Source organism: Peromyscus californicus, unplaced genomic scaffold (assembly GCF_007827085.1).
Source record: "Peromyscus californicus insignis strain IS unplaced genomic scaffold, ASM782708v3 Scaffold_16__1_contigs__length_79575227, whole genome shotgun sequence".
Lineage (NCBI taxonomy): Eukaryota > Metazoa > Chordata > Mammalia > Rodentia > Cricetidae > Peromyscus > Peromyscus californicus.
In genome coordinates this window covers 2,382,182-2,406,085 of record NW_026294458.1, presented here as the reverse complement: position 1 = coordinate 2,406,085, position 23,904 = coordinate 2,382,182, and the positions used below count along the sequence as shown (strand labels likewise).

At 38.0% G+C, this 23,904-nt stretch overlaps 2 protein-coding genes across 9 annotated transcripts in view; one reads left to right on the top strand and one right to left on the bottom strand.

The window, feature by feature from the left end:
• Yars2 (tyrosyl-tRNA synthetase 2) overlaps positions 1 to 23,904 on the bottom strand; it is a 52,793-nt gene that overhangs the window by 17,894 nt on the left and 10,995 nt on the right. The window lies entirely within an intron of this gene.
• Dnm1l (dynamin 1 like) overlaps positions 1 to 23,904 on the top strand; it is a 61,114-nt gene that overhangs the window by 35,344 nt on the left and 1,866 nt on the right. For 2 of the 8 annotated variants that reach the window (XM_052739962.1, XM_052739954.1), the window contains 13 exons: positions 2,843 to 2,963; positions 4,836 to 4,967; positions 7,175 to 7,381; positions 13,119 to 13,239; positions 13,419 to 13,574; positions 13,786 to 13,875; positions 15,744 to 15,836; positions 18,249 to 18,305; positions 19,072 to 19,149; positions 19,441 to 19,473; positions 21,060 to 21,236; positions 21,397 to 21,506; positions 23,643 to 23,802. In XM_052739962.1, coding sequence (XP_052595922.1) covers positions 2,843 to 2,963; positions 4,836 to 4,967; positions 7,175 to 7,381; positions 13,119 to 13,239; positions 13,419 to 13,574; positions 13,786 to 13,875; positions 15,744 to 15,836; positions 18,249 to 18,305; positions 19,072 to 19,149; positions 19,441 to 19,473; positions 21,060 to 21,236; positions 21,397 to 21,506; positions 23,643 to 23,802 — 1,535 coding nt within the window. The remainder of the gene's footprint in view (positions 1 to 2,842; positions 2,964 to 4,835; positions 4,968 to 7,174; positions 7,382 to 13,118; positions 13,240 to 13,418; positions 13,575 to 13,785; positions 13,876 to 15,743; positions 15,837 to 18,248; positions 18,306 to 19,071; positions 19,150 to 19,440; positions 19,474 to 21,059; positions 21,237 to 21,396; positions 21,507 to 23,642; positions 23,803 to 23,904) is intronic. The other 6 variants (XM_052739964.1, XM_052739955.1, XM_052739960.1 and 3 more) reach the window with 3 other exon arrangements.

Sequence of the window (23,904 nt, the reverse complement as noted above, 5' to 3'; positions counted from 1 at the left end):
ATACATTACAAGGAAATAATTAATTCAATACTAAAATATATATTAGTATCAAAAATTAGTATATATTACTATCAAATACATTTATTAGTATCAAAATATATATAGTATAAAATTTTAGAAGTGGGGCTGGAAAAATGGCTCAGTTGGAAAAGTGTTTGCAGTGTAAGAACAAAGACACAAGTTCAAATCCCTAGAAGTCAGCACAACAAAACACCTTAGTTACCTCAGTGCTGGGGCAAAGGGAGGAGGGAAGACCCCCCGGAGTTCCAGTTTCAGTGAGAGACCCTGTCTCAAATAATAGGATGGAAAGCAATTGAGGAAGATGTCTCATGTATGGACTCCACATAATGCACATGCACATACACAAGCAATTAGGTGTAATTTAGAAGCAACTTCTTTTTTTTTTAAGTATATATATATATTTTTTTTTAAGATTTATTTATGTATTATGTATACAATGTTCTGTCTGCATGTATCCCTGCCCAGCAGAGGAGGGTCTCAGATCCCGTTATAGATGGTCGTGAGCCAGCATGTGGTTACTGGGAATTGAACTCAGGACCTCTGGAAGAGCAGTCAGTGCTCTTAACCTCTGAGCCATCTCTCCAGCCCTAGAAGCAACTTCTTAATGGGGATAACACAATGTAAGAAGACTGTAAGTGGTGATTTTGTAGGTTTGGAACAAAAGAAAAAATGTTTATAGCTGAAAAATGCCTATTTAAAGTTGTACCTGCAGAGCAGCTGGAATTGTTACATATATTGGTGTAGAGTGCTGCATTTACTGTGGGAAAGGAGAACAACTTTATTTTTCTTTCTTTTGCCTTTGTTTTTTTCAAGACAGGTTTCTTTGTGTAGCTTGGCTGTCCTGGAACTCATTATATAGACCAGGCTGACCTCTGCCTCCCAAGTGCTGGGATTAAAGGCATGTGCCACCACTGCCTGACTATGAGGAACAACTTTTAATCAGCAGTCCCATATTAAATTTTCATATGAAAACCTCTGGAGCCTGGCATGCTAGCTCACTGTAACACCAGCATCCAGGAGGCTATGGTTAGCCCGGATTGGTGTCCACTCAAGAGAGACCCTGCTTCAGAAATCTGGGGCTTAGCAGGTGATGGTTTAGCAGGCGATGGTTAGCAGGTGATAGTTAGCAGGTGATGGTTAGCAGGTGATAGTTAGCAGGCGATGGTTAGCAGGTGATGGTTAGCAGGTGATGGTTTAGCAGGTGATAGTTAGCAGGTGATGGTTAGCAGGTGATGGTTAGCAGGTGATGGTTAGCAGGCGATGGTTAGCAGGCGATGGTTAGCAGGTGATGGTTAGCAGGTGATGGTTTAGCAGGCGATAGTTAGCAGGCGATGGTTAGCAGGCGATGGTTAGCAGGCGATGGTTTAGCAGGCGATGGTTAGCAGGCGATGGTTAGCAGGCGATGGTTAGCAGGCGATGGTTAGCAGGCGATGGTTAGCAGGCGATGGTTAGCAGGCGATGGTTAGCAGGTGATGGTTTAGCAGGTGATGGTTAGCAGGCGATGGTTAGCAGGCGATGGTTTAGCAGGCGATGGTTTAGCAGGCGATGGTTAGCAGGCGATGGTTAGCAGGCGATGGTTTAGCAGGCGATGGTTAGCAGGCGATGGTTAACAGGCGATGGTTAGCAGGCGATGGTTAGCAGGCGATGGTTAGCAGGTGTTGGTTTAGCAGGTGATGGTTAGCAGGCGATGGTTAGCAGGCGATGGTTAGCAGGTGATGGTTTAGCAGGCGATGGTTAGCAGGTGATGGTTTAGCATGCGATGGTTTAGCCCGTGAAGGCTCTTGCTACCAGGTCTAATGATCTGAGTTGGAGGCCTCCACTCCCACATGGTGAAAAAAGAAACAAACTCATGAAAGTTGTCCTCTGACCTCTGTACTTGCTGTTGTATTCACATGCCTCTTCCACTCCTTCCACCCCCCATGAGTAAATGAATTAAAAAACCCTTTGTATACAAACATCTATGTCAAGTTTATTCATGGTTCTCCCAAACTAGAAACAACTCAAGTATTTCTCAAATCAAGAATGAACAGCCAGATTAGTACACCATATACTGTTGAACAGTGACCTGCTGATGTCCACTACAGTGTGGACAGCACTCAGATGCGTCATGGTGAATCAAAGAATACAGAAGTAGGACTGAAGGACAGGTTTGGTTGTTTAGCAAAAGAGTAATGTGGGGTGGTGGAGCTGTTATGCATTGCTGTGTACTTGTCAGAAGAATAGAATTAGAATCTGGGAGTATGTCTCACTAATACAGTGATTGCTTAGCATATCCAAAGCCCTAGGTTTCTTCCCCAGCACTGCCAGAGGTTGGGCGGGGGCAAGATTGTACACCAAAAATAGTAAATATTAAACAAAATGAAAAATGCTTAGAGATGTTGCCCTAAGAACTAATAAGAAATTACTTACGGAGCTGGAGAGCTGACTCAGTGCAGTGGTTAAGAGTACTTGCTAATCTTGCAGAGGACCAGAGTTTGGTTCCCAGTACCCACATCAGTCAGCTCACAACTGCCTATTACTCTAGCTCCAGAGGATCCAACACTCTTACAGCCCCCATTGCATGCACATACATAGAAACCCACATACACATAATTTTAAAAAGTTATTTTTAAAAATTACTCGTGAAAACAAATTTTAAAATTGTATGCCATATTTAAATTTATTTCATATAAAATAACTAGAAGCAAATATTAGAAAAATATTTCCAAAATGATGAAAGAGGCAATGTGTTAGGTAGAATTATAGGTGAAGAGTTTCCTTTATTGAATGTAATGCTTTTTTTAAATGAATCTCTCTTCCCCCTCCTTTTTATATTTACCAGGGCGCAGAACTCTAGCTGTAATCACCAAACTTGATCTCATGGATGCGGGTACTGATGCCATGGATGTATTGATGGGAAGGGTTATTCCAGTCAAGCTTGGAATAATTGGAGTAGTTAACAGGTTAGCAATTAAAATGGAGTAAGGATGCTAAAGAGTTGGTTCAGTGGTTAAGAACACTTGTTAGTTATTCTTACAGAGGACCCAAGTTCAATGCCCAACACCCACATTGAGTGACTCAACCACTTGTAATTAGAGCTCCAAGGGATCCAACACCCTCTTCTGTCCTCTGAGGATACCACCAGCATACATGTGCATATGTAAACATGTATGCACTCATTTTCACATAAATAAACAGAAATGGTTTTTTTTTTATTTTTTGGTTTTTTGAGACAGGGTTTCTCTGTGTAGTTTTGCGCCTTTCCTGGATCTCGCTCTGTAGACCAGGCTGGCCTCAAACTCACAGAGATCTGCCTGCCTCTGCCTCCCGAGTGCTGGGATCAAAGGCGTGCGCCACCACCACCCGGCTTAATAAAAAGAAATCTTTTAAAGAATGGGATAAGAGTCACAGCATTCTCATTTCAAAGCAAGTCTGAATTTTTGAAAATGAGTCTGAAATGTGTTGCTGCCCTTTGTTCCCTCTTGTTCTGATGCTGGTATTGCTGCAGGGTCACTACATTGTAAAGAGACAAAAGCCTCTGAGTATTTTGGAGTTTTGGTGGTGGTGGTTTTGTTTTTTAAGTATTTATTAGCATGTATGTAGAGGTCAGAGGACAGCTTGGCAGGAACCAGCTCTCCCCTTCCCGGAACCATTTGGGTTTTGTTGTTGAAACTTGGGTGTCAGGTTTAGCAGCAGATGCTCTTACTCAGAGTCGCATCAGTGGCCCTTTGAAAAAAATGTCCTTCCTCTTTCATTTTTCTCATGGAAAATGTTTCTAAGATAATCAGTGCCACAAAATGGAAGATGATTTAATAATTACAAATTCTTCCCTACTACTTATGTATGAGAGTGGTATTGGTATAGAGAAAAAGTACTATCTAATTTGTACTCACTCAAGAAAATTTAAAGGTGGTTGGATTTTAATGATTGTTTTAATACCATATCATTAGTAATGCTGTGTTATTGCCAGGATGTGACTTGGAAACTTTAAAGATATATCCAAAAAGTTACTGATACTAAAAATTATAGAAAAGAAACCAACTACTGTTGAGTGCCCATGTTTTATACATTCTACAGTGAGTGGTTTGCAATGGCATCCTTGGAATTCTCACAGAGTAGTGCTGCTAGTGGGAGGCAGTGCTGTGCTCAGGGGACATCTCTCTCAGGTCTCAGCTTCTGTACAGTGAGGAAACCAGTTATCAGGAGACCGAGTGCTAACTCTAGTTTCTACATAGTCTGGATATAATAAGGTTTAAGTCACTTGTAATAAGCCTCAGGTCATTTAAAAATGAAAATAGTTTATAAAGTGATATCTAAGGTCCATTCCAATTGTTTCTGTATACATTTCTTTCTCACCTAAGGACAATGTCCAGCTAGTCTCTTTTCAGGCAAGCATGTGCTGTATATACTACGGAATCCTGTATTTGTAGATGATTACACTTCAAGTTAACTTCTTTATTCTTGGTAGAATTTAGTCACCTGCCGATCAGTAAAATATAGCTGATTAAGGTATGCTTACATTTCTATATCAGTCTACAACTTACTTAAGGATCCTGCTTTTGTGTATAGGTTAATAGGAACCACGAAGCTGATACTGTTCAGCTTAAGGCAAACAGTTCCATTCTTGGCTGTCTGCCTTCCTTGATGAGTTCATTGACTGAGACATCAGTGCCCTGATGTGTAATGATGATGTCTGTTGTAGAGAATCACTCGAGGTCTAAGTAAACAGCCCGTGTTAGAAGTCAGGAAACACTATCTGGTGCTAACACTCATCCAGAGCAGAGAGAGGACAGTAGTGGCTTCAGTTGAACAAGTTTGTTATTTTTCCACCATAGGAGCCAGCTAGATATTAACAATAAGAAGAGTGTAACTGATTCAATCCGTGATGAATATGCTTTTCTTCAAAAGAAATACCCGTCTCTGGCCAACAGAAATGGAACGAAGTATCTTGCTAGGACCCTGAATAGGTAACATTTTCACCTTTTGAAGATGAAATGTTTTCATTTTGCCAACAGGTGTCTTAGAATGTTCCTGTTTAATTTCATATATATTTTCATACTATTCCTTATAGCTTCACCTCTGAGTTCTTGTAAAGCAAATGTCTCTATTTTTATTGGGATGTCTGGTATTAAATCATGTTGTCTGGAATGAGTATTCAAATAATTTTCTTAATTAGGAAGTGTTCTGTTTTGTTTTGTTTTTAATTTTCAGTTCAAACTCATTTCCCAAATTACTATTACGGTTAAATACTCAAAATTTACTCAGACATTTTCAATAGTGTTTACAATCAAGTAGCAATAGCAACAAATCTTTGGGAAGTCCATCAAAGGGAGTTTACACTTTGTTGAGGCCCGGATCCTCTGGAGTGAAGATTCCCAGTTCATTTAAAGTTGATCTGGATGGGGTCTTCCTTTATCCTTAACCTCCAGGATGCAAACAGCACTCTCAAAATCATTTAACTGTCCACATGCTCACAAAGCAGCATCAGTGATTTGGGCCTTGGAATCGGATCATAGCCAAGGAGAGTGCTCATCCCTTTATGCAATTTATAGTCATCTATGCCTGGCTTTTTGAAGTGTCACCCAATGAATATCAAAATACTGATCTGTTTTATGTGGCCCAAGAGAACAGCAGCAAGCTGTCTGGACAGAGGCAGTGGCCATTATGGAGTACAGGAAGCTTTGGGGACTGATGCCAAGAGGGCAGTAGCAACCACAGTACCCTGACTGAACATTTGGGAAAATTTTGGCAGTGAATTGGGTTTTGAACTTTACTAAGATATCAGGTGACTTCCTGACACTTTAGATTTCATGAATTTAATTAAATTTTTCAGTTATCACATGATATGCTTTTTAATTCAGAATTTCTTTTACTATTCATGATAGAAATAACACGTGTTCCATACCTCCTATTCTAAACACCTACTGGTTTATAGGAACTAAAAAGGCCTTCCTTTTATAAAAGTGACTGGAGAGAAAACCATGTTCTCTTATCCTATACATTGAAGGCAGATGAACTTGGATTTTAGGAAGACAGATTTAGGGCTGGAGAGATGGCTCAGACGTTAAGAGCACTGGCTGCTCTTCTGGAGGTCCTGGGATCAATTCTCAGCAACCACGTGGTGGCTCACAACCATCTGTAATGAGATCTGGTACTCTCTACTGGCATGCAGGCATACATGCAAGCAGAACACTATATACATAATAAATAAATAAATCTTTAAGAAAAGGATTTACTTACTTAAAAAAAAAGAAGACAGATCTATTATACTATGTTGGTTACCTGTTGTAAAAGATAGGTTATTAAACTAAAATTATAGGTAGAATGGACTGAGTGGCTTACTTTAGATTACAGTGACATGAAAATAATGTGCATTGTTTTAGTTTTATTTGTGGCCTAACAACCACTACAGTTGGTGGACTAAAGGCATATGTCAAAAATATTGACCAAAAGAGCTACTTTTGTGATTTTTTTGTCTCTGTCTCTTTTTTAGTCTAAGATTGCTTCATTTCCTGTTCCTGTGATGGGGGGCTTGTTAAAAATTTGTTTTTTTAAATGAACAGAGAGTGCTTCTGGCAGCAGCAGAGTTCTAGAGGGTTTTCCCCATATACCGTGTGTGTAGTTCTTTAGTAGATTGTAACTAGCTGTCCTATAACTCACTTCTGACACTATTTATGTAGAGACAGCATCACATCTTCTAGGTTAAGGTCTCAGATTTTTATAGGATTTCCCTTCTACTTCAGATGTCAATTGCCAGAAAAGATTATGGCTTGTGCTTCTTAATAGCTGTAATCCCTGGAATAGGCAATAGGCCTTAATGAACATTTTATTTATGTTTACTTATGTATAATAGAAGATTACTATAAAGGATACAGGTGAAGTAGTTAGAAGATAGATAAGGTGAGGTATTGGATATTGAGCATGCCATGCTCGTTTGAGTTTTCATGGCCACTTCATTATATGGATATGACTGATTACCTCACTGGCCATTAGTGATCAGTTCAGTTGGAATATTCACTAGTCTTTCTGGAAGCAGACACCAGTCCTCAGACACTTTGAAGAGGCTTTAAGACCTAAGTACTAGGAACCCCTTTATACACATTTTTTCATTGACTTGTTTGAAGTATCAGATTCCTTAATTTTATGCTAAACCCCCGATTTTCTGATCTTTTAGGTTACTTATGCATCATATCAGAGATTGTTTACCAGAGCTGAAAACAAGGATAAATGTCTTAGCTGCCCAGTATCAGTCTCTTCTGAATAGCTATGGTGAACCCGTGGATGATAAGAGTGCTACTTTACTGCAGCTTATCACCAAATTCGCCACCGAGTACTGTAACACTATTGAAGGAACCGCAAAGTACATTGAAACTTCGGAGCTGTGAGTAAGACATTTTTGTGAAGATTTGGTTACTTGGGTTGAGAGGTCACTTTACCTATGAAGTGACTTAAATCATCTGACTATGGTTTATTATTAGTAAAACAGGAATATAAATTTGTAGAAATGATAGGATGAGGATTATTGTAACAGATATTTGTAAACTGTATAAACATGGTAAAAGTTACAAGTTTTTTTAAAAAGCAACTTTTTCTTTTCTTTTTTTTTTTTTGGAAGAGATACCACACTGTGTTGCCAGGCTGGCCTCAAACTCATGATCCTCCTGCCTCAGCCTCCAACATAGCTAGAGCTGTAAGACCATTCCATGATATCAGGCTTTGAACTTTTTTTTCAATTTTTAAAATTAAATGTGTGTGTTCTCTCGCTCTCTCGCTTGCTCTCGCTCTCTTTCACTCACGCACAAGAGACAGAGAGACAGAGACAGCAGACATGTGAAGGTCAAAAGACAAACCATCAAAACTTGGTTCTCTCCTGCCACCTGTGGGATTGAGGGTTGAGCTTGGGTTGTCAGGCTGGTATTCAAGCATCACTACTCACTGTTGTGTTAGCTTTGCCTAGGGAGGCACAAATGAGCTTCTAATCACCCCAGATGCACATCAGTGACTGACTTCACCACAGTTCAACTTGATGAGACCAATGAGTATATCAGGCTTGTTTACAGAGCACATGGAAAGAGTTAGTTAGAGAAGTGTGGGTAACCTAAAAATAGCTGCATCCATAGCATGTTCTACCCTATGCTGGTTGGCAACCTCATGGATTCTGCATCATATGTCCCCCTTTTCGCTTCCCTTTTCCAGTCGCACATCTCCCAAGATGACTTGCAGCTAGGGGAAGGAATAATTGCTGGAATCCCTGGTGAGACTCTCCTGAGTCTATAGCAGTGGTTCTCAACCTGAGGGTTGAGACCCCTTTGTGGGTTGAACAACCCTTTCACAGGGGTCACCTAAGACCATCAGAAAACACAGATATTTATATTATGATTCATAACAGTAGTAAAATTATAGTTATGAAGTATCAATGAAAATAGTTTTATGGTTGGGGGTCACTACACGAGTCATTAGGAAGGTTGAGAACCACTGCTCTATAGGGAGTATCAATAGCTTCACTGATGCTGCCATAGACCTGGCTACCACTGTTATTGTTCTGCTCTAGTTTCCAAGTCTATCAGGGCACAGTCCAAGATAGATCTTGTTACCATACCTGCTGAGCCATCTCACCAGCCTTTAACTTTTAAGACTGTCTTTTGAAGTGGCCCTGGAGAGACGGATCAGCAGTTAAGAAGCACTAGCTGCACTTCCAAAGGACCCAAGTTCAATTCCCAGCACCCACATGGCAGCTCACAACTGTCTGTAAGTAACTACAGTTCCAAGGGATCTGACACCCTCACACGAACATGAATGCAGACAAAACACCAATGCATGTAAAATAAAATAAAATTAAAAACTTTTAAAACTGTATTAGTGACTTTTCTATTGCTGTGATAAAACATGCTGACCAAGGCAACTTATATTAGGAAGTCCTTTTATTTGGCCTTATGGTTCCAGAATTAAGAGTTCCAGAATTAAGAATTATGGTTCCGTGATTAAGACTCTGTCACTGTCACAGTGGGGAAGTTTGGCAACAAGCAGGTATTGTGACTAGAGCAGCAAGCTGAGAGTGAACTAGGAATGGAGTATAGCTTTGAAATCTCAAAGCCTGTCCCAGTGCCATACTTCATCCTGCAAGGTCAAACCTAAACTTACCCAAACAGTGCCACCAACTGGAGACCAAGGAACCAGACATCTGACCTATGCAGAACTGGAACATTCTTATCCAAACCACCAGAAGAATATTTATGCTTAAAATAAATTGAGGTAAGGGTTGTTTAGGCAGGTGCTCTTTCACTGAGCTACATACCCAGCCCAGTTGTTTCTTTAATACACATTTAAAAGTTTTGAGTTTAGGGCTAAGGAGGACACTGAGACAGATTATCCTTTTTTATGAGGTTTATTAGAAGAGATTTTAACATCATAGATAGGGCAGACCATTGCATGGGAAGTGGGCTCTGAGGGGAGATCATATGGTAGGTAGAGTGGGGTCCATTTGTACAGGTTTTAGAGGAAGGAGGGTGGGAAGGAGATTGAATTTCTTCTTTTGTCCCACAGTTGACCACTGTTAGGTGTAACCAGTGAGGGCACAGTTTGATAAGCATCTCTCTTGACTGGCCATAACTGGGAATTGATAAGGCAGGCATGTTGGTTAGTTTTGTATCTACCTGACACGAGCTAGAGTCATTTGGGTAAAGGAACTCTTCAATTGAGAAGATGCATCCATGGGATTGGCCTATAGGCAAGTTTGTCAGGCATTTTCTTGATTGATTGATTGATTGATTGATTGATTGATGTGGGAAGGCCTAGCCCATTGTGAATTGTGGTCCTTAATTATATGAGAACACAGCTAAGCAAATCAGAAAGCAGCATTCCTCTATGCCCTTTGCCTCCAGGTTCCTGCTTTTAGTTCCTGCCCTGACTTCCCTTCATAAAGACTTTAAGATATAAGGCAAAATAAACCCTTCCCCCCCCCCCCAAGTTGCTTTTGGTCGTGGTGTTTTATTACAGCAGTAGACACCTAAGACAGAAGGGAAAGCAAACTTTAGAAAAAGAAATCACTTTAGTTCTAGAGACCAAGTTGGTTTCTACATTTATCATTGTTGGACCAAAATGGAAGAGCTTTACATGATGGTCTGGGCATGGCCAGTACACATAGGATAATTGGTAGTAAAACATAAAAACAAAATTACCTTAATTTCACTACCCAGAGACCATTCCTGTTGATTTACTCTGACCCACACATTTCTCTACATATCTCTGTCTGTAAGACAGATAAATGCCTGTATTTTATCAGGTGCTATCCATGGTACCTTAGCATCATTTCTTCAAATCAATATGTCACAAACAGCTGCTAGCAGAATGCAAAAATACCTGACTCTAAACATTCTTCCTCCTTCCCTCCCTCTCCTGCCCCATTCATATACTCGTTAAAAAAGAAAAAAACACTTGATTTAAGGATAATTCTAGGCACACAGGAGATTGCCAACAAATGTACAAAGAAGCCCCATGCATCCTTCTCTCTCTCTCTCTCCCAGTGTACACAACAGAATGAGAAAATGCATCATCCGTGGTATTGTTTTTATAGGTATGAGAGATGCAAGGGTGAGGACGATCACAGGGCCTTATGCTAATGTACTAGAAGGACTCTAAGGCCAAATTGTGATGGGATTGGTTCTCTGCAAGGAGGCCCTGAGTAGTTCGTAAGCGAGGCTGTGAAGGTAAAGCCCAAGTTGCAGTGGAGCCTCTGAATGTTTGAGATGTTTGAATGTTTGAGACCATTTGGCCATCTGACAAGCTGCAGGCCCAAGAAAGTCTTTGTATACTGTGGGGTCACTCAAGCCCTTTGGAATCCAGATGATTCCATCATGAGCCCAGATGCTGGATATGGAGCCACAGGATTTGATATTTACTCTGCTAGGTTTCAGTCCTGCTTTGATCTCATCTTTCCCTGCTGTTTTATCCTTCCCTGTATAAGTAGGCAGACTAAGAATGATGTTTACATATCTAAATATAAAATTTTTAAATGAAAAATTCAGTGTTTAATGACATTTGGAAATTATATAAAATTTAAATGTCAGGCTATGTTTTATTGCAACATAGCTATACTCTAGTAAATTTTTACAGATTGTCTGTTTTTGTACTTACAGATTTGGGTAGTTGCAATAAATACTGAAAGGCATGCATATTTATTATCTAGCCTTTTAAGGGAAAAAATTGTCTCACTTCTAGATTTTGTGAGTCAGCAGAAACAAATACGGTATTATTTCTTAGAAGCTGATAAGATAGCTGAAGAAAAGTAGGGTAGGGATAAGCTATTAATTTTTTGTTGCCTGAAGCCTTATATCAAATAGTTAATATATAGTAAGTAATATGAAAACGTAAATTTTAATAATAGAGAAACTGCCTCAAGAGATTTAGTGTTGAAGACAAGACAAAGACATTTAAAAAAGGGATAAGAAAGGAAGAAGTCAAACTCTCTATTTGTAGATGACAAGATTCTTTTATTTAAAAGACCCCATTAAGTCTACTAAAAAACTAATAACCTATTAAACACAATATGCACAACATAAAATCAATATTTAAAAAAAATCTTTCATATATCTTAACAATGTACTCTCAGAGAAAGAAATTAGGAAAAATACTCCACTCAGATAACTCAAAAAAAAATTAAGTATTTAAGAAAATATGTAGCCAAAGAGAAAGACCTCTACAAGGAGAACTTAAAGACTCTGAAAGGGGAAACCACAGAAGATACTAAGTGATGGAAAGAACTTACATGCTCCTGAATTGACAAAATTATTTTGAAAATGGCCATGAAACCAAAATTAATTTACAGACTTAATGAAATACATATAAAGTTCCAATGTCATATTTCATGGGTTTAGAAAATACTATATAAGCATTTGTATGAACCACAAAAGCCCACATGCCAACCTCAAATTATACTGTAGAGCTATGGTGATAAAAGACAGTCTGGTACTGGTATAAAAAACAGATGCACCGATGGAATAGAATAGAGGACCCAGAATTAAAATGAGAAAGCCATGCCTGTTTAATTTTTGACAATGGCAAAAACATTCATTTGATAAAAGATAGCCTGTTCAACAAGTAGTACTAGTAGAGCTGGATGTCCACATGCAGAATTAATTTGTATTCTTTCACCTTATAAAAAGTAAATTCAAAGTGGACCAAAGACCACTGGAGCTTCTAGGGAAAACAAGGAGTACACTTCAAGACTTTGCGGTAGGCAAGAACTTTGTAAACAGAGCAAAACACAGAAACTAGTCTCGAGTATCAACGTATGGGGACAACATGAGAATAAACATTTCTGCACAGCAAAAGAAACTGTTAGCAGAGCAAACAGCCCATAGAATGGGGAAAAAGGTCTTTACTAGCTACACTTCAGACAAGAGACTAATACCTAGAATTTAAAACCAATTGCAGAAATTAAACACCAAGGAAATAAAAATCCTAATCAACAAGTGGGTAAATAAATGGGATAGTTTTAACAAAATCATATAGATGGGCAATAATTGTTTTAAAAAGTGTTCAGTATTTTGCAGTGTGATCTCACCCTAGTCAGTGGCCTTCACCAACAAATTCAACAAAATGTTAGAGAGAGAGCAATCCTTATTCACTGCTGGTAGGGGTGTGAGTTAATATGTCTCTTGTGAAAATGAGTTTGGATATTTTTCAAAAAATTAAAAATAGTACTACCATATAACCCAGCTATTTCACTCCAGGGCATATACCCAGAGAACTCCATGACCTGCATAACGATAACTGCACCTTATGTTTGTTGTTGCTATATTCACTATAGCAAAGAGTTGGAATCAACCTACTTACCCATCAACAAATGAATGTATAATGAAAACTTGGTGCATATGTAAATGGAATACTATTCAGCTCTAAAGAAAAAAATCACAAAATTTGAAAGAAAATTAACAGACAGAATGGACTTAAGAGAGAAGCCCTTATTCACTGTTGGTGGGGTATAAATTAATACAGCTATTGGATTTATGATAAAGTTTTCTCAGAAAATGAAACAACTTTAAAGCTTAAAGAAAGATATAACTTGTAATTTCTTTTCTTTATAGCAATGCGTAATCATATAATTCATTGCTTTTCAGATGCGGTGGTGCTAGGATTTGTTATATTTTCCATGAGACTTTTGGGCGAACCTTAGAATCTGTTGACCCACTAGGTGGCCTTAACACTATTGACATTTTGACTGCCATTAGAAATGCTACTGTGAGTATGCTTAACCAAAAAGAAAGGGGTAAAGCTTGATTTGTATGCATATTTTAATTTGATGTACGGTTTTGTTTTGCTCTTCAGAAAAAAAGGAACAAAAATGGGATTATTTTTTATTCTTTGAAAGACCTTACTATGCATAGCTACAGTAAGAGAGTTAAGTTCTGTCTTTTCAGGGTCCCCGTCCTGCTTTATTTGTGCCTGAGGTTTCATTTGAGTTACTGGTCAAACGGCAAATCAAGCGTCTAGAAGAGCCCAGTCTCCGCTGTGTGGAACTGGTCCATGAGGAAATGCAGAGGATCATTCAGCATTGTAGTAATTACAGTACACAGGTACCTGTGAGGTGGAATAGAGCCCATCAGATCAGTCCTGTTTTTCAGAGTGGGAGGAAATGGGCTAAAAGTAAACTCATTAGTTCCCTTACCTAGGAGTGATTTTTAAATGGTGTTCGTAAATGTAACTTACAAATCTAATTCAGTACTTCAGTGACTATTTAATTTTCAATTAAACAAACTAACATTTTTGTTTCTCTATTATATATAGGAATTGTTACGGTTCCCTAAACTTCATGATGCCATAGTTGAAGTAGTGACTTGTCTTCTTCGTAAAAGGTTGCCTGTTACAAATGAAATGGTGAGCTACTGCCTTGTTTGAATCACCATTAGCAAAAGTTTAAAGTTTCATTTGTTTTTTTTCCAGTATAACAACATTATGATTACTTCAAGCATGTTTCCTAGTGTACTGTAAGAAAGTATTTAAGTATTTAAGTCTTATTTTCAAAGAAAGTTTTTAGTAATTCTAGTGCGCAGCATTTTTTGATATTTTAATCATTACTAGCCTGAAATTCCAAGTTTCATGAGGACAGAATGTTGTTGAAGGTCTCGGGTAGCTGCTTCTGTTCTGTGCTGCCATTGGTCATTGTGGGAAGTTAGTCTGTCTCTGGACTCAGTAAGCCTGACCTTTACAGGAAGCTCACAGAAGCACATGAAACAAGCAGCCCACATTCGGCAAGCCAGTCCTTTACAGCAAGCTCACTTTTGTTCTGAAGCACAAGGAACAACCCACATTCTGCTTGTTCTATGACCTGATGGTAGGAGTTAGTAGTTACTATAGTGAGATGTACCTGTCCACCCCATCCCCATAAAAAAGCTAAAATTGCTAGAAATGTAAGCTTCAGCATTTGAAATTACTCTTATGCCCTTAATTGACTAGCAGTTTTTTGTTTTCCTTCTGGCCACTAAAAATGCAATCGAATCTTAGCTCAGATTACTGAGCCTCACTTGAAGCTTATAAATAGTATTCTTGGAACTATTGGTGAGTGACTGCTGAGTGGTTGCTTACTTAGCAGGGATTACTGTCAGTCAGGTGCCTAAACTTGATGTCATACTCTGCCCACCAGCGTCCTAGAACTACTGGAACTTCATGTCACCAGCTCTGCACCATTGAGTGATATTCTGGAACTTGAAACAGTACAGGGCAGTCATAAGAGCCTCGGTTCCTTTTGTACTAGCTGCAAAAGAAATCTTCTGGTTTTTTTCTCAGCATATTTTAATCTGTATCTTGTGATACATTAACTAGAAGCATTATAACCTTGGCCAGCAAACAACTACTGGGTTAACAAGTAGCTTACCTTGTGCAGTAGTTCATTTGGTACTTGATAAGTAATGTTTTAATAATTTTTATTTTGTTCATAATTGGCAGTAGGGGAGTCAGTTTCAGAGAAAAGCTGCAACCAGAAACATTTAGACTAGAAGATAAAAGGTGGCCACTGGCCATGGTCCTGTATACAATCCCTTACCTTCACCAGTATTTCTGTAAGCAACCCTGCTGAAACTCAGTACATCATTAAAGACAAGTGAAAGAAAAGGGACTGCGAAGTGGGAAGAAAGAGATAAGCAGGAGGCGGAGGGGACAAGAAGAGTAACGGTGAATGTGATTAAAATACATTATAAACATGTATGAAAACATCACAAGTAAAACCAGTTATGGATAACTAATACGTATTAATTTTTTAAAGATTAAAAAATGATGTAAGCTTATTCTCCGTAAGCTTTAGGAATTCAGTAGAAGAATGAAAACATTAATTTTCACTTTTCCTTTTGATTGCTGTCTCATTAGACTTGTAGTCCTTTTGATTTTAACTGTGTGCTTCATGGTTCAGGCTGTGTTATTACTAACTACCTCAGGCTTACATATATTCATTATTGGAGTAAAATTACATCAGGTAAATAACTTTTCCCAGTAATAGGAAATGACTTTGAGGCTCTCTTAATGTCATTTTTCCTTTCTAGAAGTGCAATTTTAAATCTGAAGGTAAATAATTTAGAGTTAATTATCATTGGGCATAGAGTATTATTTGGAGTATAGTCATCAAGTATTTGAAAATGTTTCTTATACTTTTTCAGTATTGTCTGTATAATAAGTTTCTTTATATTTAGACTTCTCAAAGTTAGTTTAGACTGGCATATTTTTGTACATTAGCCTTATTTTGTTTTTTGTAGGTACATAACTTAGTGGCAATTGAGCTAGCTTATATCAACACAAAACATCCCGACTTTGCTGATGCCTGTGGGCTAATGAACAATAATATAGAGGTGAGTATAGTGATCATTTTTCAGACGTTGGAAATCAGCTGCAAGTAATTTCATACAAGAGATGTGACATATTACTGCTGGTTGTATGCCCAGGAAATATGTAAAGTCATTACATTGCTTTCTTAATTCTAGCTCTCAAAATCACCAGGGACATGATTTTTCTTTCTAGTTAGGAAACAAAAAGGGTTTATTGATTAGTGTTGAAAGATGGTCTTGCTCCTTTTCAGTAACTATAAGTGTGTAAACCCAAGTGAATGTTTATAATTGAGGGGCTTTTGGCTCTGCAAACTATGAAAGAAACATTCTAAGAATTAACTAACTTTATAATTTGGAAAAGTAGTAGATTGTGCACAGTAAAGCCCCCTACCCCCTTTTTTTAAACACTCAGAAAGTGTTTTTTAACACCCAGAAAATGTAGGCACATATGGGCTGCACTAGAGAGATAGCTCAGTGGTTGACAGTACTAGCTGTTCTTCCAGGGACCTGAGTTTAATTTCCAGCACTCAAATGGCAGCTCACAACCATCTGTAACTCCAGTTCCAGGGGATCTGACACCTTCTGGCCTCCATAGGCACCAGCATGTATGTGGTACAGACATACATGCAGGCAAAACACCCATACACCTAAAATAAAAAATATTTTTAAAAGTAGGCACACTATAGAACTTAAAGAATGATTATAAATATTATACATAGATACATATGTGTGTGTGTGTGTGTGTGTGTGTGTATGTGTTTATATATGTATAGTATATATATAAAGGGGACTTATCAGAAGGACTTACAAGCTGTGGTCCAGCTAATCCAACAACGGCTGCCTATGAACAGAAAGTCCAAGAATCCAGTAGTTGTTTAGTCCATGAGGCCGCATGTTTCAGCTGGTCTTCAGTATATGCAGGAATTACAAAGAAGTAGGCTCTAATGCCAGTAAAGGAATGGACCTGACAGCAAGATGAGAGCAAGCAGGCAAAAAGAGCAAAAGCTCCCTTCTTCCATGTTCTTATGTAGGCTTCCAGTAGAAGTTGTAGCCCAGATTAGAGGTGGGTCTTCTCACCTCAAAAGATCTGGATTAAAGATGTGGCTTCCCAGGTTAGAAGTGGATCTTCCCACTTCAAATGAAGCAAAAATCCCTGACTGGTATGCCCCTCCATTTGGGGGGTTTTAATTAATTCCAGATATAGTCAAGTTGATAACCACCATAACAGGATTTCAGATCAACACTGGAAATATAATCTCTGCTTCTTATGACTGTGCCAAAGAATTCTGTGTATGTTACCATTTAATCTTTAACCCTCTGAAATTAGATATCATTAACAGAGGAAATGGTGGCTTAGGAAGAATCAAGCCACATCTGCTGGAATCTAGCTGGTGGTTGTCTTGGTAGGATTAGAATTGTCATTCTCCAGATTGCTCTGTGTCATTCTCAAAATGAATGTTTTCTAGTGTGCTTTTTTTCTTCTGAAGATTAAAATCCACATAGTTCTATCATTTTATCTATTTATTATTTATCTATTTATCATTTTATCACTTGGTAACCCATGAAAAATGGAAATGGTTTACATTTTTGCTATAAAAAGTTTTATACTTAAGAAATCATTTTGAAACTTTGTAAACTTACAGGTCTTTGCAAGCTTGGGGGTGTTGATAAAATGTTTTCATTTGAGGGGCAATTTTGACATGATTTTAACTTATATCAATTTTCCAAATGCCTGTAAGAGACTTATTATCCTTGTCTTTGTCTATATCTACTTGTCTTGGTGCTTGGATATTCCAAGTGCTCAGTACATGACAACTTGAATCTAACATTGTGTCTACAGTTTTGTAACAGTTTGATAATATAACAATGAGTAATTGATCAGTCTGATGAAAAGTAGATAGGTGGCAGTATTTCCAGGAGTTGGTATTTTTTAAAAGGATAACACTTTTTTTAAAAACAGACATTTAAGTTAAGGGTTTTTTGTTTTGTTTTGTTGTTTTTTTTTTGTAGTCTGAATGACCTTTAGGGTTTTACATTTTCTATGCTGTATATACTTCAAATTCTTCATAGTATGCTGAAAGATTATATCCCACATTCATGTTGGGACAGTTTCAGTCAATGTTTCTTAACTTCCTGAAGGATATTTATCTGCTACCCTTCATTTGGGAGTCCCTGGTAAAGGGAGCCGCTGTAGGTGATGCTGTGTTGGATCCCTCAGCAGATGTGTTTGGACAGAAAACAAAACAAGGGAAGCATTAGGGTTGGGGATTTGTTGTTTTGGTTTTTTTTTTTTTTTAATATAATCAATTATGGCATAAGTCCCAAAAGGAATATGATAAATCTGTTTCTCCACACTTTTCAACTAAGATGAACATGTTGTAATAGGTCTATCTCTCAATATTCTGATAATCACAAAAACTTGGTTGCATTTTATAGGAACAAAGAAGAAACAGGCTAGCAAGAGAACTGCCTTCAGCTGTATCACGAGACAAGGTAAATAAAGAAAATTGTTTTTATGGTATATTCCCCACACCCAGAGGTCAGCCTCAGCCAGGTGTATTTCTGTGTGAGAATGTTTTCTTCCTCTGTCTCTAATACTTTAAGGGTGTTAGAGTAAGAGTGTAAAAGTTTTAAAAAGCTTTGAATAATTTAAAAAGAAAGATGGCTTTGAAGTGTCAAGGGTTCTTTATTGGATTCAGATTTGCGGCGGTGGTGGCGCACGCCTTTAATCCCAGCACTCGGGAGGCAGAGTCAGGCGGATCTCTGTGAGTTCGAGGCCAGCCTGGGCTACCAAGTGAGTTCCAGGAAAGGCTCCAAAGCTACACAGAGAAACCCTGTCTCGAAAAAAACCAAAAAAAAAAAAAAAAAAGATTCAGATTTGCTCAACAGTGATTTTGTTGTAAGGGAGACAACTTTGTATGCAGTAGGTGTTACTTCTTGGCAGTAACTTTGAGCAGTTGTTGTACCTCTTATCCTGGGATCCTTGTCAGAAAGGCTCTCAGTAAGTGATCGCCCACCCACAACCACCAAAAGGAGCAGCAGCTTTAGATTTAGGTTTTCTTACTTGTTCATCTGCAGGAAAACTTTAACAAGTGGCAGTGCTGTAGGAAATAAAGCAGAGTACAGACTCTTATCTCCGTGGGTACTTTTGTTTTTATACTTTACTATTTTGTTATAGGGGGGAAATTTTGACTATAAAATGTTTCCAAATGCATTTTTGGCATCCTTGATTTTCCCCCCCCTGCATTTTTGCCTTTAGTCTTCTAAAGTTCCAAGTGCTTTGGCACCTGCCTCCCAGGAGCCCTCCCCTGCCGCTTCTGCTGAGGCTGATGGCAAGGTCTGTTCTCATTCCTAATCTAAGCTTGCATGCCGAGTTTGGAGACAGTATGCTGAATAAAATAATATTAATATGGGGTATTGTGTTAGACTATCTTAAATCTGAATTTTTTAATTGTGTAGCAAAGTATATATCCAAGTATTGTTGACTTGCTTTCCTTTGCTTGCTATATAGAAGCTATACATAGAAAAATAATTCTAAAAGGAAATTATCTTCTACTTTTAAATTTTCAAGCTATTGCTATTTAAATCTTGCTTGTTAAATTGCATGTTTTAACATATCTTTTAACAGTTAATTCAGGACAGCAGAAGAGAAACTAAAAATGTGAGTCTCTTGCTCTAGAATGGAAATGTTGGTGCCTTTGGTTCTCACTAAAACACCCTTCAAATTCATCAAAAACTTGTTTGTACAGTAACCTCCATGTCTTGTTGTCTGTGTTATGGTCTTAATGTTCCTTTTATCTAACCCGTGTAAGGTGCCATTAGTCTAGCTTTAACACTGATTTCTACTAAAAATAGCCTTTCCTACCTCTCCTACCTTCAAGATTAGCTTCCAGTGTCTTCTTTTGGAAGAGATTAGGATTTTGGAGCTGGAAATGGACTCTGGGACATTTCCTCTGTAAAGGTCTGAGCTCTAGCCGCCTCAGTGCTTTCCTGTTTCCCATCAAGTTCTATGTTAACTCTAAATACAGAATTTCATGTGGGCTTTCAAAGCTTAAGCAAATTCAAAACATGGAAACTGGGAGAGTTTAAGTCTTATTGATTCTTGATAATATTTTTCATAGAAAACACGGGTAGAATATCCAGGAATATTCCTTTCCCTCTTTTTTCCATTACTTACTTTCTAGGTTTAAGTTTCTCACTCTCTGAGCCTTACAGACATCATCTCTCAGCCATGGTCTTCAGAGAACCATGCAAATCACCACATAAGTTTCATTTCATTCATGGTTCACTTTCCTTATGATTTCATTTAATTTATCGTAATTCATGTATGTTTAATAAACACTAAAAATGTAATTTACTCAGTAACACCTACATATAAACATCACTTTTATATTTTTGACACCATGACAGATTTTTCAAATTTGAATGATTCCCCAAACTGCTGTTTTTCTTACAAGTACCATAACAGTCTCCCACTACATTTATCTGACTCAGTTCTCCTATGTTTAGATGATCTTAAAGATCTAAAAACATCTCTTAAACGTTGATATATTTTGTTTTTCCCACTGTAGCAAATAGTCACTTTTTTTCTTTTAGAAGCCAAGAGTCAGAACCCCGAAAATAGGGTTGCAGAAACAATTGTGGTGAAGAGGAGCAATGGATTCTCTCACTGGATCCTTTCTCAGGAGTACGGACTATGAGGGAGCTTTTATGTTGCTTATGTTACATTTCACATTCTAGGTAGCTTGTTAATGTGATAGTTGGGTCTAAGGATGTAGTCTTCTTTTATTAAAGAGGTCTACTTTTTATTTTGACTTCAGGGATATAAACTAGTTTTAGAAATATGTAGAGACATGAGCTCACAGCTCTGTAAGCTTAGTTCAGTGGTTAGTATTGAAGATTACTTTGACGAGATGGAACCAAGTAGCAGTTCTGTTTTCTTGTTTGTGATTTTAGTCTAGTGTTTGAGGAGTAGAGAAAGATGCAACATTTTGAAAAGTCAATAAATGATAAATAAAAAGTAAAAATTAGTTAAATGGGACCTGAATTGCCTATTGGCTTGCAGACAGCTTTAAACAGAACCTCTCAAGTTTCTAGTGATATGTGCCACCATCATCTGTGACTTCATTATCTATTTGAATAAATTCCAGATAGGTACTACCTGTATGTTCTTGATTACCATCCAAGAAAATGAACTTCATCTGTTGTCAAATATACAGGGTATAGGTTTGGAACGTGTGTTTTCAGGTTGCATCTGCAGGTGGTGGGATTGGAGATGGTGGTCAAGAACCAGCAACAGGCAACTGGCGAGGAATGCTGAAAACTTCAAAAGCTGAAGAATTACTTGCTGAAGAAAAATCAAAACCAATTCCAATTATGCCAGCAAGTCCACAGAAAGGCCATGCTGTCAATTTGCTGGATGTGGTAAGCCATAACAGTTTGATTTAAATCTACCGACAAACCAAGTTAGTAGTAGACAGTCTCTAAACAGAAGAAATTAAAGTCTCAAAAAATTTTCTTTTAAATATTAAATGTTGCCATTTCAAAATAGCACAGAAGTAATATTTTTCCCTTATCCTTTTAGCCAGTTCCAGTTGCACGAAAACTGTCTGCCCGTGAACAGCGAGATTGTGAGGTTATTGAAAGACTCATCAAATCATACTTTCTAATTGTCAGAAAAAATATTCAAGACAGGTCAGTATTAATTTATAAATACTGCTGGATGAGTTCATGATCTGTTTTTAAAAATCATACATTAAAAATTTTAGATTAGCTTTGATTCTAAATCTTAACTGTGGTAGCAAGATTTATTAGTCTATTGACATGGAATGATTAGGATGTTATATATCAGCTGGAAAAAAATAAGAGGATCTAGGAATAGTGATGTATGTCTGCAATCACAGATATTGAATATATATTCAGCCTCAAGGAAAATGATCACAAATATAAGGCCAGCCTGAAATGCTCCCCACCCCCACCCCAAGTCTCAAAACAAAGTAATTAGAAAAGGGTAGCAGTGTGGTTTCCATGCTATAGTATAGAATTAGTTTAGTATAGTATTTATGAAGCCCTGGATTCAATCCCCCTCAGTGTTCTGAAAAAAATTGAGAAATATTCTTGTGAAAAAATTCTGGAAAAATTGAAATAAAATATGGTTGACGTAGTTAAAATTTATTCAATATAAAGCACACCCTTTGTCAATAATAACTTCCTATCTGCCTCACTTCTAATACACCATATTTATGAATTAGCCTATTAGATGTTTCATGTTAAATGGGAACACAATAGTTATTATGTGTTCTTTTGTCTGGCTCCTTCACTTGTGGGTGTCCCTCCCTTTTTTAAAAATATTGAAGAATTTCTTGTGTTTTGATCATTTCCACTCTCCGTCCCCCAACTCTTCCCAGATCTATCTCCCTCAACCCTTTCTCACCCAGATGTTTGTTTTTCCCTTTCCCAATCAAGGCCAGTTTGTGCTGCCTAATGTTCTTGGATGTATGGCCTTGTACTGGAGTTTGGTTGACTTAACAGAGGCTACACTCTAACCCTCTCCCAGCAGCTGAGAATTTCCAGTAGCTCCTCTGCTGGGGATGGAGCTCTGTACCTTACACCCTAATCATGCTGAATTTTGGTCTGGTTTAGGCTAGCACTAGTCTTGTACATGCTGTCACAACTGCTGAGTTCGTATTTGCAGCTGCCCTGCTGTGTCCAGAAAAGTTTCCTTGTCATCCACCACGCCTTCCACAGTGATCCTTGACCCTTGGGAAGAGATATAGGTGCGCTATTTAGGGCTGAATATTGTGTAATGTCTTATTCTCTGCATCTTGGCCACTTGTGGGTCTCTATGTTAACCACCATCTACAGCAAACAAGATGAGTATCATGATAGGTCATTATGAACTGGTTTAATACTATATCCATTTAGTATAATAGTGGTAGGTTCTCTTCTAAGGTCTTTGACCTGTCTAGCAGCCAGAGGTTCTTGGCCCAGTAATGGTGCCAGGTATGGGATTTGTCTTGTAGAGTGGGCCTTAAATCTAATCTACTTGACAGTGTGTTTTAAAGCTTGTTCATACTATAGTATGGATCAGCACTTGCTTTTTACAGTTGACTATAATACTGGATTATATGCTATACCAGATTTTGTATGTCTACTCATCATCACATTATGGATATTTGACTTTCAGTTTTGGCTGTTAAGAATAATAGTCAATGTTGTGTTTATAGATGGGATAAAGATTAAGTGAAATGAATGAAGCTAAAATATCAAGGACTGTGGCTTTGCTTAATGTTACTTGAAGGTATCTCTTTTACTAAGTATATTAAATATTCATTTATTCATATTTACTATTTTACGAAGCCATACTCTTTAAAGTCTAAAGCAGTGGTTGTTAACCTTCCTAATGCTGTGACCCTTTAATACAGTTCCTCATGTTGTGGTGACCTCCAACCATAATTTTCCCTGCTACTTCATAACTGTAATTTTGCTACTGTTATGAATCAGAATGTAAATATCGGATATGTGACCCCTGTGAAAGAGTCGTTTGACAACCCCCACCCAGGGGTGGTGACCCACATGTTGAGAACCACTGGTCTTAATTTTTTTCAATAGAATTATTACCAAAATGTCACAATTTGGGCCGGGCGGTGGTGGCGCACACCTTTAATCCCAGCACTCGGGAGGCAGAGCCAGGTGGATCTCTGTGAGTTCGAGGCCAGCCTGGTCTACAGAGCGAGTCCCCAGGACAGGCACCAAAACAACACAGAGAAACCCTGTCTCGAAAAACCAAAAAAAAAAAAAAAAGTGTCACAATTTTACTTTGCTTTGCAGTGTCCCAAAGGCAGTGATGCATTTTTTGGTTAATCATGTGAAAGATACTCTTCAGAGTGAATTAGTAGGACAGCTGTATAAATCTTCCTTATTAGATGACCTTCTGACTGAATCTGAGGACATGGCACAGCGTAGAAAAGAAGCAGCTGATATGTTAAAGGTAACTATTAAGTTGTTTTCAATTTGTCTCCCTGGAATATACACATACAAAATTTTAAAATTGCATTCTGATCTTGTCCCCCACTCCCACTCATTGGTGCCT